Source organism: Drosophila elegans, unplaced genomic scaffold (assembly GCF_018152505.1).
Source record: "Drosophila elegans isolate 14027-0461.03 unplaced genomic scaffold, ASM1815250v1 contig_476, whole genome shotgun sequence".
NCBI classification, from domain to species: Eukaryota; Metazoa; Arthropoda; class Insecta; order Diptera; family Drosophilidae; genus Drosophila; species Drosophila elegans.
The window spans coordinates 12,550,680-12,564,477 of record NW_024545863.1 but is presented as its reverse complement, the minus strand read 5'-3'; the positions used below and the strand labels follow the sequence as shown (position 1 = coordinate 12,564,477).

At 44.4% G+C, this 13,798-nt stretch overlaps 4 protein-coding genes across 5 annotated transcripts; 2 read left to right on the top strand and 2 right to left on the bottom strand.

The window, feature by feature from the left end:
* Positions 1-1,312: 1,312 nt before the first annotated feature.
* LOC108148204 (E3 ubiquitin-protein ligase RNF4-like) lies at positions 1,313-2,745 on the bottom strand. Its single transcript, XM_017275111.2, has 4 exons — positions 2,577-2,745; positions 2,301-2,517; positions 2,136-2,240; positions 1,313-2,067 (listed from the first exon to the last, which is right to left on the bottom strand). The coding sequence occupies exons 1-4, from the start codon at positions 2,604-2,606 to the stop codon at positions 1,619-1,621; spliced, it is 801 nt and encodes a 266-aa protein (XP_017130600.1). The 5' UTR covers positions 2,607-2,745; the 3' UTR covers positions 1,313-1,618.
* Positions 2,746-3,573: 828 nt separating this feature from the next.
* LOC108148285 (vesicle transport protein SEC20) lies at positions 3,574-4,623 on the top strand. Its single transcript, XM_017275250.2, has 2 exons — positions 3,574-3,742; positions 3,796-4,623. The coding sequence occupies exons 1-2, from the start codon at positions 3,662-3,664 to the stop codon at positions 4,396-4,398; spliced, it is 684 nt and encodes a 227-aa protein (XP_017130739.1). The 5' UTR covers positions 3,574-3,661; the 3' UTR covers positions 4,399-4,623.
* Positions 4,624-5,485: 862 nt separating this feature from the next.
* LOC108148282 (THO complex subunit 1) lies at positions 5,486-8,110 on the top strand. Its single transcript, XM_017275243.2, has 5 exons — positions 5,486-5,674; positions 5,741-6,424; positions 6,507-6,793; positions 6,854-7,156; positions 7,216-8,110. The coding sequence occupies exons 1-5, from the start codon at positions 5,597-5,599 to the stop codon at positions 7,991-7,993; spliced, it is 2,130 nt and encodes a 709-aa protein (XP_017130732.1). The 5' UTR covers positions 5,486-5,596; the 3' UTR covers positions 7,994-8,110.
* Positions 8,052-13,668, bottom strand: LOC108148283. 2 transcript variants are annotated; one of them, XM_017275244.2, is made up of 4 exons: positions 12,978-13,668; positions 8,860-9,393; positions 8,737-8,772; positions 8,052-8,676 (listed from the first exon to the last, which is right to left on the bottom strand). In XM_017275244.2, the coding sequence occupies exons 1-4, from the start codon at positions 13,029-13,031 to the stop codon at positions 8,164-8,166; spliced, it is 1,137 nt and encodes a 378-aa protein (XP_017130733.1). In that variant the 5' UTR covers positions 13,032-13,668; the 3' UTR covers positions 8,052-8,163. The 2 variants fall into 2 exon arrangements, with proteins under 2 accessions (XP_017130733.1, XP_041565674.1); XM_041709740.1 differs by lacking the exon at positions 12,978-13,668 and adding an exon at positions 10,158-10,367.
* Between the last annotated feature and the right edge of the window lie 130 nt (positions 13,669-13,798).

Sequence of the window (13,798 nt, the reverse complement as noted above, 5' to 3'; positions counted from 1 at the left end):
TTTTAGCAAATATATATGTAAATATTTTAAAATGTTTCATTTTATGAAAAGCAGTTAATAAAATTACAAATACAAGTATGGAAGTCAACGTTAAACTATTCTAATTATTATTATCCTGCAATTACATTACTATTATAGTGTTCTTTGTTCTGCTTTAATTTAATTATCTTTCATTTAGCTTTTCTTTTGAGCGCACCGGCCACGCTTTTTCGAATGAATCCCTCTTTTTCGTTCGTGCGTTTTTTTAGGGATGCAAAACACATTGATGCTTTTACAAACCAGTGATAGCACACCCAAAATATATCCAGGGTTACACACATATTAAAATATAACTTAACAATATAACTTAAAACTACTTTGGCCATGTTTATATTAAGAGTAGTTGCTAATTTAGTTCTTATTACTACACTATTACCAATGTATAGGGTTTGAATAGAAACAACACTAGGTTAGAACTTTAAACATGAAGCACAAGAATTAAATGTTAAATTTCAACATTGCGTTGAACGTTGATTATTGATGTGACAACAGAGTCTACGTACCAGTAAATCCAATTGTAACTGGTGGTCCACCGGCTGGGGCAATAGCTATGCTGACGTTGATCCCAACAGACTGCTGATGGTCAGAAGGCGTGTGGTTAACGCTTTCATCTGCAGGACCGCTCGGCGCGGTGTTGCGAGTGCGCACATGGTCCATTTCTATTGGACCGTCGAAGGGAGTACCGCAAATGGAACACACGGGGCGATCATCCACAGAAGCTGTCGACTCATGTTCCGAGCTCTCGGAAGCTAGAAAATTTCGGCAGGTAATGGCTTACATATATTTCATATTACACCAACAGTACCTGCATCTTCGTTATTATCCCAGTCAACGCAAGGTGGAACTAATCCCGCACCTTGTTCCTGATTTTCACTCATGTTTTTTTTTTTTTAATTATTAGACGTATCGTTGTCGGTCCTCTGCTTGGGAAATTTTGACAGTTCACATCTGACGTATGTATGTCAGAATAAAAAGAGAAGAGTTACCATCAACAAACAGCTTTCAATTTTTAGGCAGCAACCCTACAATAATAATAATTGCAGACATCTGGCAACTTTAGATTCCACATTCTTGATCTCCCTGATAGGTAAATTTAAGTAAACGAGAAATTAAATTAATAGCAGGAAATCTGCTACTTCCAGTGAAACCTGCTATTCCTGTTATGTAAATATTAGTCATACAATTTACTTGTTGTCATTAGACAGATTGTAAATAAAAATTAAATTAGAAAAAAAAATCTGGCAACTTTATTTAACCATATTTACATTAAACAAGGAGCTGTCAGCCAATAAGTTCGTCTTAAGCTTAATTTAATTTTTTTTTTAATTTCTCCTGACAATGGTTTTATTTATATTTCGGAATGCTTTTATTTGAGTAACTCTACGTATTAATAATTTTATAAATGAAAAAAATAAATACCGCAAAATCTAGTATATAAATCACAAGACCAGGCATTCTAGGCCGTCTTTAACTTTTTCTATTAATTCATAACTTAAGACAACTAAAAATACTTGTATATAGAAACATAAATTTAAACGTGGCTCGCAGAGCAATTCCAACATAACACAAAATAAGGATCTTACAAATAAATACGAGAAAATTGACGGATTGTTAGCTTTTTGTTACACATCGGGCACTTGTGCGTAGCACTAATGGCAGTTTGGATGCATTCTCGGCAGAAGACATGTCCACATTTGGTTGCCACCGGCTCGCGCTTGATCACACTGTCCATGCAGACCGGACACTTGTAGGAGTCCTCCTTCTGGGACACGTTCGGATCGGGTTGGATGCGTTTCGGTGGCGACACATCCTCGACATCCACCACTTGAGAACTTGCGGACGACTGAGCGAAGGTGCGGCGACGACGGGGACCGGTATAAGAGTCATCGGATGGGAAGTTTAATGGACGACTTATTGGTCTATCAGGCGTGCACAAGTCAATCACAGCGTCGGGAGCACGATTCCGGGCGGATCGGATGCGTGGTATCAACTCCAGATGGGACAGATCTATCACTTCCACTGGGCTTACTAAAGAAATTGGAATCAGCATTTAATAAAACATGGGGATATGGGATTTGGACTTGACTTCCACTTACTGTCACTCCTGCGGCGGTTACCACGCACGATCGTTGGCGTTGAGCTGAGCGTGGGAGAGTTGTCGTTGACAATGTGGGCCACAACCTCCTCGCAATAGCGATTGACTGAAAGAGAAAACTAGTTACTGGATGTCCTATATGCACTTAAGCCAATCCTGGACCTACGGCTATCTAGCTCGGCTTCCATCTGGGCCACATTCGCGGAGAGTGATCTGATACCGTCAAACGAAGAGGATTGGGATTCATTGTGGCTCATGTCTGTGGGGTATAGCTCCGTCGTGGACAGCAAGCTATCGTTGGAAAATACACTGAAGACGGAGCTAGGACTGGAGACAGATCTAGTGTCGTTATCCGAAAAAAATGAATATTCTTCAGTTGAGCTCTGTTGAATAGAACATGTTAAATCTGAATAGCCGCGATGGGGTCTGTGAAAGAACTTACTAGAGATCTGAAAGTCGAATTATCTGACATGCTTCGAGGTAAAATTAGAGCCAATATGAAAAGAATGGCAGGTCCTACTGAATGTTTACCATTTGTGTTGAGGAAATTAAAGTAGAAGCCAATGTGCTGCAAATTAAGCGGCCACAAGTCTTATTTAGGGGTGGAACTTGCCACTAATGCCGGCCAAACAACGTTGTATCGATAGGCGCAGTATTTTTCTATATCCTTGGGATGGCAAGTCATATGCGGTAAAGTGTTACAATTTTAAAATCATAAAAAAAATTCAAATAAAACAAGTAATAAAACACCGCACATTTTTTTTATTTATTAATAAGTAGCCAACGCCACACAAGAGTATCCTTGTTCGCAAAATATATGAAGGAATTTTCCAAAGATACTAAAAATTCAGGTAGTAGCTGCTCGATTTCTGAGACAGTATATAGTTTGTCATAGATTGTCAATCATCAGGTGGTTCTATAGGAACCATGTCCTCCGGGTGGCGTATGCGAAGACGCTATTTTGCTACTGCGCCTGCATCTTCCATAATAAGTATGTTCCATGTGCTTCATTTAACTTATGGAAATGTTAATAAAATGCCATTTGTCATCAGCAATGAGTAAATGATCACTGATCACTAATGAATCAGTAATTATAGATCAAGCGTTACGCATTAATTTGTTTGTTTGTTTTTTATTTTTGTTTTGCCTACACTCTGTTCATTCTTATCGATATCAAGAAAAGGTAGCGTACTATTTTTACACCCAATACCTCCTTTATCAATTATATAATCATCGTTTGTTCACTTCAGAACATTTAAAGCCATTGCATTGCAGATCACATGTACTTGCAAGATAAAGACTCTGTTGCGGAATACGGTCGCTGAATTAGAAATGCCGCCTGTGTGAATAAGTTTTTGGGCGTATGTGTGAATACTGTATTATTTTATTTCGATAGAATTTAAACGAATTGAAGTCAATCGATAAATACCTTGCCGTTCTAGTGTTGGTCAATGCACGGCACGTCACCAGAGCCAAGGAATATCAATTGTTTTTATTAAAACAAAACAAACACAATTCGCTGGAGTCATGGACAAGGACACATTCACTCTGCAGTCCATCCGGCAGGACCTAATCGACAACAACCTGCAGGCCAAGGCGATCATACAGGTGAGCGTTCGCCGGCTGCAAGGGGAATCTGAAGTCCGAGCTGCCTATTTCAGGACATCCTGAACAGCCGCACATCCATCGCCGAACTGGAGGAGCTGAACGAAGCGGGACGCTCCAAGCTGTCGGCCATCAGAAGGAGCATCGAGCGCCTGGACGACTGGGCTCGAGACACTGGGGACGCGGCGCTGGCCAAGGAAGTGGACAACCACCGCGACCAATTTTCCAAGACGCTGCAGGCCTTCCGGAAGGCCAACGTGTCCACGATGCTGGAGATCGAGAAGGCCAACCGGGAGGAGCTGATGGCCATTACCGGCGAGAGCGAGCTGCGCCAGCGTTCGACGGCACGGGCGCGCCACAACCAGGGCAGCCTGGTCTCCCAGGAGAACGACGTGACCGAGAAGATGCTGGCCATATCGCGGCACCTCTCGGAGACCACCCAGAAGAGTGCCGTCACCCTGGAGACGCTGGTGGCGTCGTCCCAGAATGTGGAGGCCACCAGCGACGAGTTGCAGAACACGGCCGGCAGCATAACCATGTCCGGCAAGCTGCTCAAGAAGTACGGACGACGCGAGTGCACCGACAAGATGCTGCTATTCTTCGCCTTCTGCCTGTTTCTTGCATGTGTCTTTTACATTGTCCAGAAGCGGCTTTTCTAGAGCCCGTGAATGGACCCAATTTTCCTGCCTAGCTTAAGATCTTCGCTTTTGTTGTCTAGAATTTAGCTATTTTAAGCCTAGCACATGACCATAACTTGTAAGCACCGCTTCTATTTAAAATGTTTAGTGAATTATCCAAGTTGGTTGGCATATACAAGTGTTTTTGATTGTATAAAATACAGTGCGAGTTAGTGAGTACACTTGGGCAGACCAGGTTATATTTAATTTATAACATTTTCAAATGGTAAATGCAGATTTGATTGTATAAAAAACACCTTATTTTTATTTTAACTAATCAAGATAATTTACAATAAGTTTGTGCTTACTAGTCTAAAAACATTTCGGCACTCCGCTCGGGTTTGTGAACCCGTTTGAGTTTACCACTTGACAGATTTCTTTGTAAGATCGCTCAGGTTTTCGTTGTCTGGCTTGCTGCGGTGGCCTGTAGCCGCTGTTGTAGTAGCCGGAATACGATGGCCGCGCAGGAGCAGCAGCAGGCGGATAATTATAGCCCGGGAATAGTTGGTAAACCCCAGACTGGCAGCTAAAACACTTGAGCGCCAGAACCCACAGCAGCACATAGTAGATCGTCTTGCGCATTTCTACTCCGTCCGAGATTAAGATTCGGAATAACAGCTTAAGCGATTTGCATTGGATTCGGCTGGCCTACTTACGACACTTCCGCAACCTTGTGGAAAAGTGGGAAAGTAATTGAAATCTCAAACCTATTCTGATTTGCCTGAGAAGCTGATAGCAGTTTTGCGTGCCTCGCTGTTGATAAGAACAATTCATTCGGCCTTGCAAATTATAATTGTATGTGTTTTTAATTCGTAGGTCGCCAAACTTTTGCTTTGTTGTTCATATTCTTAAAAGTAAAACCCCTTAAAATGTAATATTTGTAATCATTTTGGTGCCTGTATCCTTCGGCTTAAAGCATTAGGAACTTGTATTTACTAAAACTTAATTATTTAATTATTTCTTTGAATTTTTTGAATTTCTTTTGTTTTGAATTTCCCGCCGCATTAAAAATCGAATTTATATCGATAGTAAAGTATTTTTTGTTACTATTAAGGGAGCAGTGTCCAACACTGGAAATTAACAAAGACAGCCAACAGCACTGGCCATGTTGTTTTAGTTAAAAACAACATCAATTTACCAATTTACTGCTGTTGTATCCGCACTTACTGTTTTGAACAAAATGAGCACCGCTGTAGATGTGGCCAGCAAGGCTTCAGGCAAGTTGGCCAACTACTTTGCGCTGCAGACTGCGTTTGAGGTAAGAAATGGTGCATCAAAGAGCATCGAAACCGGCAATGATGGGGTCCCAAATTTTAAATTGCAGAAAGCCCTGGAAAAGGCGATTACCGACGGCAACGTGGAGCTGCTGGTCAAGGAGTACAACAGCTTCACCGCCAACACCGAACATGACAAGCGCCTGCCCATGGACCACGCGTTCCGGGTGCTTCTGATGAATCGGCTGGACGACGATGTACAACGCATTGGCGACCTGGTTCACCTCTCCGTGGATGCCACGCGGGCCGAGATCGTGTCCAACACCATTCCGGTGGTACTGCTCATCGACACCTTCGACGTGGTCACGCTGGACAAGTGCCAGGAGATCTTCCGGTTCGTCGAGGAACTGGTGGAGGTGTGGAAGGAGGAGATATTCTTCGCCTCGTGCAAGAACAACATACTGCGCATGTGCAACGATCTGCTGCGGCGCCTTTCTCGCACCCAGAACACCGTCTTTTGCGGCCGCATTCTGCTCTTCCTCTCCAAGTTCTTCCCCTTCTCGGAGCGCTCTGGCCTGAACATTGTCTCGGAGTTTAACCTGGACAACTTCACGGAGTACGGGCTGGACAGCAAAGACCACGACGAGAGCGACAACAAGGAGCTGGAGGACACTGCCGAAGACATCCCCCTGAAGATCGACTACGACCTGTACTGCAAGTTCTGGTCGCTGCAGGACTTCTTTCGCAATCCCAATCAGTGCTACAACAAGGCACAGTGGAAGATGTTCCAGATGGTGAGTACCTTCTGGATGGGTCAATTCTTTTTATAATTATTTTTTTTATAATTAATATTATGAATATAATATTCTTTTTCAGCACGCCGAGAACATACTGCAGTCGTTCTCGAGCTTCAAGCTGGAGGATGTGCGACAGAGTGGCAGCGACAGTGCCAGCGAGGCTGGCCAAGCCATGGAGGTGGACGAAGAGGCCGTTGATGCTGCGGCGGTGACGGCAGTGATCAAGGCGAATCATTTCTTCGCCAAGTTTCTGACGAATCCCAAGCTACTGGCACTACAGCTCTCTGATGCTAATTTCCGACGTGCTGTGCTGGTGCAATTTCTGATACTCTTTCAGTACCTGCAAGTTAGTGTAAAGTTTAAAAGGTGAGTAGAAACTTGTGGGCCACAGTGAATACAAATAACATGTGATGCCTGCACTTTCAGCGATGCTTACACACTAACCGCAGACCAGGCGGACTTTATCAAGGAAACAGAGTCTCGCGTATACAAATTGCTAGAGGAGACTCCGCCCTATGGCAAGCGGTTTGCTCGAACTGTACACCACATGCTTGTGCGCGAGGAGATGTGGAATAACTGGAAGAACGAGGGCTGTAAGGAGTTCAAAAAGCCGGAGGAGCCGGCACCCAACGAGGAGGACTTGAAACCACCGCCGTCCAAGAAACCAAGACGCCCATTGGGCGATGCATTGCGCGATGCAGCCCGCAATGGCAAGTTCTTTTTGGGAAAGTAAGTATGACGTGTCAAGAAACCAATCAGGTTATTAAAGTAATGCAATGCCCTTCCAGTGATAACCTGACCCGTTTGTGGAACTACTCTCCGGATAACCTGCAGGCCTGCAAGAGCGAGCAGCGCAACTTCCTGCCGCTTCTGGAGACGTATTTGGAGACGCCGCATGAGAAGATCGACCCCGCCTTCGAATGGCGAGCCTTGCGTTTGCTAGCCCGCCAGACACCACACTTCTTTACCTCACTCTCTCAACCCTCGAGCAAGATCTCCGACTATCTGGAACAGGTGCGCAAGCGTCTCATTCGGGACAAGGAGCCCAAGCCGGCAGCTCTGTTATCGAGCAACTCTTCGGAGACAGTAAACCATGCTCATGCGGAGGGCGAGCAGGATGCCACTGTGGCCCTTCAGGACGCTGAGCCAGAGCAGGATCTTGAGGTGGAGGACAATGAGCCGGTGGTGGAGGAGGTGGACGAAGTGCCAGCCCACGAGAAGCCGCTTATGGTTACCAAAGAGCACATCGAGGAGGTGGCCCCCTTGATAGGTGAGCCCTGGATGAAGGTGGGTAAGAAGATCGGCTTCACCAACGACGAGCTGCTCTTCTTCCAAATGGAACACTCGACGGCCAACGTGGCCTGCGTCCAAATGCTGACCAACTGGATCTCCGATGACGATGATGCCACGCTGGACAACTGGGCGTACATGCTCGAGGGATTGGAGATGAACAAGGCTGCCGAGGCGGTCAAGGCCATCATTGAGCGCGAGAAATCGGGAGGATCTACTGCCGCGCCAGCCGTTCCCTCTGCCACCGATAACGACGTGGAGGTGCTGTCCGACTAGCATAGCATATACCACGCACACACACACAACCCACACCCTAGTTGTAGGCCACTATAGGTTCGTTCCAATCATCAAACTTCTTTATCACAAGTAAAAGTATGGGCATGTTCACTGTTATCAACCAGAGATCAGCTATTACCGATTACCGATTACCGGATTCCCACTAACCACTAGCGCTTCTTCGGCGGGGGACCGTTCCGGGGCTTATTGTGCACCATGTTGGCGCACTTGGGGATGTGCCGCTCGGCGGCCTGTTGGTTGAATCGACGGCTGCAGTGCGGACACTGGATGTAGTCGGGATTCTCCGATGGCGGCGGTGGCGGCAGATCGCTCAGCTTGCCGCCGCGCGCCAAGTGCAATTGAACCTGCTTGGCGGCCCGTATCGACTGGATGAACTCCTCGTGCTGCTTGCGCCAGTTGCTCTTCTTGACCCCGGTGGTCAGACCCTTCTGCTGGGCAGCACTGCTGTACGTCGATTGCGAGCTTCTGCCCTTTGACTTCTTGCCGAACTTCTCGGCGTCGGTGCCCACGATGCGCTGCTTGGAGGCATCGAAGACCTTACGCTTGGTGCTCACCATGCGCTGGCACACCGCCTCGTGCTTCTGCAGCCGATCCGTGTTGAAGTGGCGTCCGCAGAATCGGCACAGGGCGGTGCCCTCCGGGGCCGTCGTTGTGTTGTTGTCCTGCGAATGGGCAAAAGGTTCGGATCACTCTACTCCTGACCCCTGGACTATGGTACTTACCATGTTAACCTTTTTAACTGGCGATTTAGGCTCCGACTGAATGGGGAAGGGACACGTCATAGATATTTTGAAAAGATTATCGGTTGAGTGACAATGCGGGGCCATGTTGACCCGTCTACTCACCCGTCGAATCGTTGGCGGCGACAGGCGATTGACTTGCGAGGTGGTTCCTCCGGTCAACCGACTGGAAGTCGGCATCTTGGGACTGCGCGGTGGCGTGGACACGGAGGCAGGGGCAGGCGGCGTCTTCCGGGTGACCACAGGTTTCAGGCTGCGGTTCACACTCCTTGGGGTGGCGTACTTGTTGTTGTTGTTGCTGTCGCTGGTAACGCGCCTGCCGGCGGCTCCTTGAGGCGGCTCCCCGAGGCTCATGTCGGTCACGCCCTTGATGAGCCGCTGCATCGGTTGCGGGGGGCGGGCTTTCGCTGGGGCGATCGGCGAGGTCAGTGCTCCGATCGGCTTGAGAGGATTGCTGCGGTCTATGCCCGCTCCTCGGCGACGCTCGTCGAACATCTGGCGCACCTTTCCATTGCCAATCAGCCTGGTGGAGGCGGCACTGGGCGCAGCAGTGGCCAAGTGCTCGCCACTCGTCTTCGTGCCCATTAGTTCCCGCCGACGCACCTCCTGCTCCTGCTGGGTCCGCTGCTGAAAGCGCATCTGGTGGTAAAAAAAACAATGTTTTTTTTTAATTTTGTAATGCAAGCTTATGGATCAAGTCTGAAGTCAGAGATTTTTTGAAAATTTTTTTTTTGGAAACAAGCTGTCTTTTAACAATAAGTAAATTAATACTAAAATAACAGTAATATCAGTTTTCCATTGAGCTCTTATTATATGCAACACAATTTAAGTTTATTGAGATTATCTAAAATGTAGAACAAATATATCAAATCTTTTCAGTCTTTTTCCCGTCAAAATTTTGTCTACTAGGCTTAAGGCTAAACAATTTTTATGATTATGAAGTCTGTCAATAATATTCTTATGAGTCTAAGCTTCAGTTAGTATAAGTATGAAAAAAGTTATTATAATTATGTGTTATAGAAATTTTAAAGCCAGACATGACCACGAGTTGAACCAAACAGACTTTGAAATACTTAAAAAAGAAATAATGTTTTTAATGCACAAAGTCCCTTTAATAGGTTAGTTTATCTATATACTCTCACTCTTAGTTTCACTCAAATCAAATAACTTTTTTAAACACTTGAATTTAGTTTCAAAAATCAAATTATTATAATAATTATAAGATTGATTAAAAATAGTTTCTGAATTCGATCAAAGTTTAAGGAATCGTTGTTTGTTTTAAACTGAATCAAAAAGTTTCAATTAAAAAAAATTTATACGCAAAAAAACTAAAATTAGTTAAATTCACTTTGTTATTCATCTGCTATATTATTTATACCCCAAATATCACCCAATTGTCTTACTGGAGCAGAGTTGGTGCTGCCATTGCCACTGGGTGGCAGGTGACTCAGTGCCTCCATGAGGCGCCTGGCCGCCCAGGACTCGTTCAGTTTCAGGGGCAGAATGTGGTCCTGCTGGCCGAGCTCCGATTCGAACTCGTACCGGAGGAAGTCTCCGTTTTCGTCCTCGTCCACGTCCCCGTCCGCCGAATGCAACATTCCGGGCCGGAGAGCGCGTGTCAACTGAGCGAACGGGAACTGGACATTAGCGCGTCCATTTTCCCCCGAGTGGAGTCATTAGGTGCACGGGTTTCGGTGTGTGTTTGTGTGTTTGTGTTTGTGCTGTGTGCCTTGTTTGCTTGTCTATTGTGGCGATGGGAAGGTGTCACAACCCCAGCCCCACTGCGAACAAATCCGTGCCCACTTACGTGCCGCCAGTACATAAAACCCCTTGCCACACGACCCGCCTGGGCAAAGGAAACCTTATCCTGTCCCCGGGAACGGAAATGGGTACCAAGTGCGGCTGTGGGTGTGGGTGTGGGTGTGGACGCGGTTGTGGCCATGCTCCTTCCATTCATTTCCCTCGAAATGCCTCCTCTTAGTGCGCTTGTCTTCCGTCTCTGGTATCCTGGTAGTGGCCTTCGAACCCAGCCATGGCCATTGGACGACTTGCTCCAAAACAAGGCACACAAAATATGCAAGTCCTTTGTGTATATCGGACACTCGTGAAATCCTAGCTGGCTGTCCTTTTGTTTGGCCAGCCGATTGTTTTTGTTGTTATTGGCATGCAGCAATAACAACAAAAAATCAATGACTGCAACGTTGCCATGACACGGGCCACATGGGATACAGGGGATATACACACCCGCCCAAGACCCACCAACACCAACAACCACCCACTCAATACCCACCACCCCCCAAAAGGAGCAGCAATTGTTGAATGCCGCCAAGGAAGAGCGGCGCACAGGTGACAAAGGACCTCAGGTTTGTCCTTCACCCGCATGCCTCCTTTCAGCGATAAAATCGCGCTCAACTATTTTAATTGATGAATTATTATAGTTCGGTGGATTGGTACTCAGAGAAAAACATTAAAGCCCAATATAATATTGGGAAAAATTAAAAAAAAATTATAATATTAAGATTTAGAATTTGCCAATCATATTATCTATAAAAAAAAATAGTTGAAAAATTCATAACTTTATGGAGCTCTTAGATTTAAGCCTTCAAGTTTTTACTTTTAAATATATTTTAACAAGTATGCAAGGTTCAAATTATAATAATTTAAACTTTGCCAATCAGATAATCTATAAAAATAAACAAAAAATTATGTTAAAATATAATAGTTCTAAAATTCATAGCTTTTTGGAGCTCTTTAAAATAAGCCTTCAAATTGTTACTTTAAAATATATTTTAACAAGTATGCAAGGTTCAAATTACAATAATTGTTTGGAGTGCAGCAATGGAATAATTAGTTTTTGAAATGACTGTCAGATTTCTCACCGTGCACACGTGCATGTTTGCGTTCTTAATGTCAACCCTTTTTGGATATTGAGTGGCTAATACAGTGACGTAGTTTGGCAAAGACTAATTACATCTAATTGGGGGATATGTGTTGTACCCCCCTCTGCACTGTCGACGCCTCTGGTTGCCGCTAACAGATGGCCGTCAAGGAGCGCCTTTTTGTTTCATTGCGGGGGCGTCAAAAGTTCCCATTGCCAAATAAGAGCAGCGGCAAATACAAATTAATTAGCTGGCATTTCACTGGAAAACTTTAGCGAGAGAACCCGAAATAGAACTCCACCAAAAGCCTCAGGCCATTTATGGTGCATCACGGAAATTAAAGTAGCTAACTGGCTTATATTGGGAGCAACTTTTAATGAAACAAATGTCGGTATTGCAGAAGTAGTGTCAAAATTAATTATAATCGTTGGCCAGGAAGATATTGTAAAATAAATTCGAAGCATGGTATTGTGTTGGAGTGTTTAAATTGTTGATGTCTTGCTAGTTGTGCTTGTAATTAAGTTCTAAAAAGGTTTTTATACCAGTTATTCATTGAGTAAAAGGGTATATTGTAATTGTTGAAAAGTATAGTTTATATAAAGTCTTTACCAAGTCCAAGTCTTGGCCAAGTCCATCTATCTATTTCCGTCTGTCTGTTCGTCTTTATGAACGTCGAGATCTCGGAAACTATAAAATCTATAAACTTCGGAGTTGAAATGCAGATTCTAGTAATTTTTTAGCAGCACAAGTTAATTTCCAATCGAGCTCACGCCCACAAATCGCGAAAGTCTATCACATGCAAGACCTTAGCTATTAAACTCTGTGTGTACTTTTCGGTCATATCTATCGGAAGACACAAACATTTTCAAAATCGAGCTATAATTTTATAAGTTACATTAAGATATTAAGTCTTCTGCCGCCTCTCTGCCACTGCTCTGCCGGCGAAACAGTATCCTAAGTTTATTAGATTTATTTAGTTTGAAATTTGTTAGCTGAGTTACGGTACTCTTACTTATATACAACGTGCAATAGAAAGAAGACTTTTGGCTTGCATAGAAACGGACAGACGATCATAGTTAGATGGAATCTTCTAGTGATGCTAGTGACTTTAAAGGGTTAACAATGTCTGCATTGCAAATTTTTAAATGAAATTATATAATCCACTGCAAGGGTATACAAAGGCGCCTATCAACTTTGTTAATTTCCTGTCTTGATACTTTTTTATCAAGAGAACTGGTTTATTACTGCTATCGCCAGTGGCAATGCTCAAACAAAACAAATATCAGCATAATTTTAAAATGTTGATTCTTTTGAATCAACATTCAAATCACTCTCAAATCTCACCTGCATTTGCGCTAGCCTCGAGGTCTTCATCTCTCCGGAACCCATTGACGCCATCGCCAAATAGGGTGTATTCAATTTGAGTCGGTTGAATTCGGTGCGATTCGATGCGATGTTCGTGTGTGGGCTCCGGCCAAGGTGGTGACGCGACCGAGCTTGGCTCGAAGTGTTTGGTTACCGCAGACCCGGCTCAGACTCTCCGGTGAGTCATGCGAGTTGGCAGCAAGTAAACACAAAACACACAGCAGCAACAGGCGAACGATTGTGGCCAGGAGGCGTCAGTGGATGTACGTGGGTGCTGGATCTGGAAGTGGAAGTGGTAGCCGATGAAACCGTGCCCAGATCAAGTCCCAGACCCAGATCCAGACTGACAATTGTGGGCCGATGGCTGCTCCCAATAAGGCGCGATCAATGAACAAGCCAATCCAATTGAATTCACTTTGACTCGCCACAAATCGTACCAACTTTGATGGAATCCAATGGTTATCTTTGCGTGTATTTATAAAACTACAAATCTGAACCGAAAAGAACTGCAGAAAAGTAAGAACGTACGTTTGAAATTTGTCGATATTTGTGTATTTAATACAATGTTCTGAAATGTTTTCATACGATGAAATGGAATTTTGGCCGACTGACATCTGAACAAAGCAGAGAAACCCAACTGGCTGGATTGTCAAAGAGCTTGTAGCTATGTAGATATTCGACTTAATATATGCACTGTCTAGTTAAGTGTTAATGCTTAAAGACCAAAAGTCTCTCTCTACGAACTTAAAGCATCTGAGGTTAAAAGTACCCAGAAATAAAATATTATTTGTGTCTTTAAA

What these genes read in the sequence shown, in the direction of transcription:
- LOC108148204 (XM_017275111.2), bottom strand. Translation starts at nt 2,606, where the DNA reads ATGTCAGATAATTCGACTTTCAGATCTCTA. An exon ending in ATTCGACTTTCAGATCTCTA is followed by an intron (nt 2,518 to 2,576) that starts GTAAGTTCTTTC and finishes TCTATTCAACAG; the next exon opens with AGCTCAACTGAAGAATATTC. An exon ending in GGAAGCCGAGCTAGATAGCC is followed by an intron (nt 2,241 to 2,300) that starts GTAGGTCCAGGA and finishes TTTCTCTTTCAG; the next exon opens with TCAATCGCTATTGCGAGGAG.
- LOC108148285 (XM_017275250.2), top strand. Translation starts at nt 3,662, where the DNA reads ATGGACAAGGACACATTCACTCTGCAGTCCATCCGGCAGGACCTAATC. An exon ending in AGGCCAAGGCGATCATACAG is followed by an intron (nt 3,743 to 3,795) that starts GTGAGCGTTCGC and finishes TGCCTATTTCAG; the next exon opens with GACATCCTGAACAGCCGCAC.
- LOC108148282 (XM_017275243.2), top strand. Translation starts at nt 5,597, where the DNA reads ATGAGCACCGCTGTAGATGTGGCCAGCAAGGCTTCAGGCAAGTTGGCC. An exon ending in CGCTGCAGACTGCGTTTGAG is followed by an intron (nt 5,675 to 5,740) that starts GTAAGAAATGGT and finishes TTTAAATTGCAG; the next exon opens with AAAGCCCTGGAAAAGGCGAT. An exon ending in GGCAAGTTCTTTTTGGGAAA is followed by an intron (nt 7,157 to 7,215) that starts GTAAGTATGACG and finishes ATGCCCTTCCAG; the next exon opens with TGATAACCTGACCCGTTTGT.
- LOC108148283 (XM_041709740.1), bottom strand. Translation starts at nt 10,352, where the DNA reads ATGTTGCATTCGGCGGACGGGGACGTGGACGAGGACGAAAACGGAGAC. An exon ending in GCAGCACCAACTCTGCTCCA is followed by an intron (nt 9,394 to 10,157) that starts GTAAGACAATTG and finishes TTTTACCACCAG; the next exon opens with ATGCGCTTTCAGCAGCGGAC. An exon ending in CGCCGCCAACGATTCGACGG is followed by an intron (nt 8,773 to 8,859) that starts GTGAGTAGACGG and finishes TTCCCCATTCAG; the next exon opens with TCGGAGCCTAAATCGCCAGT.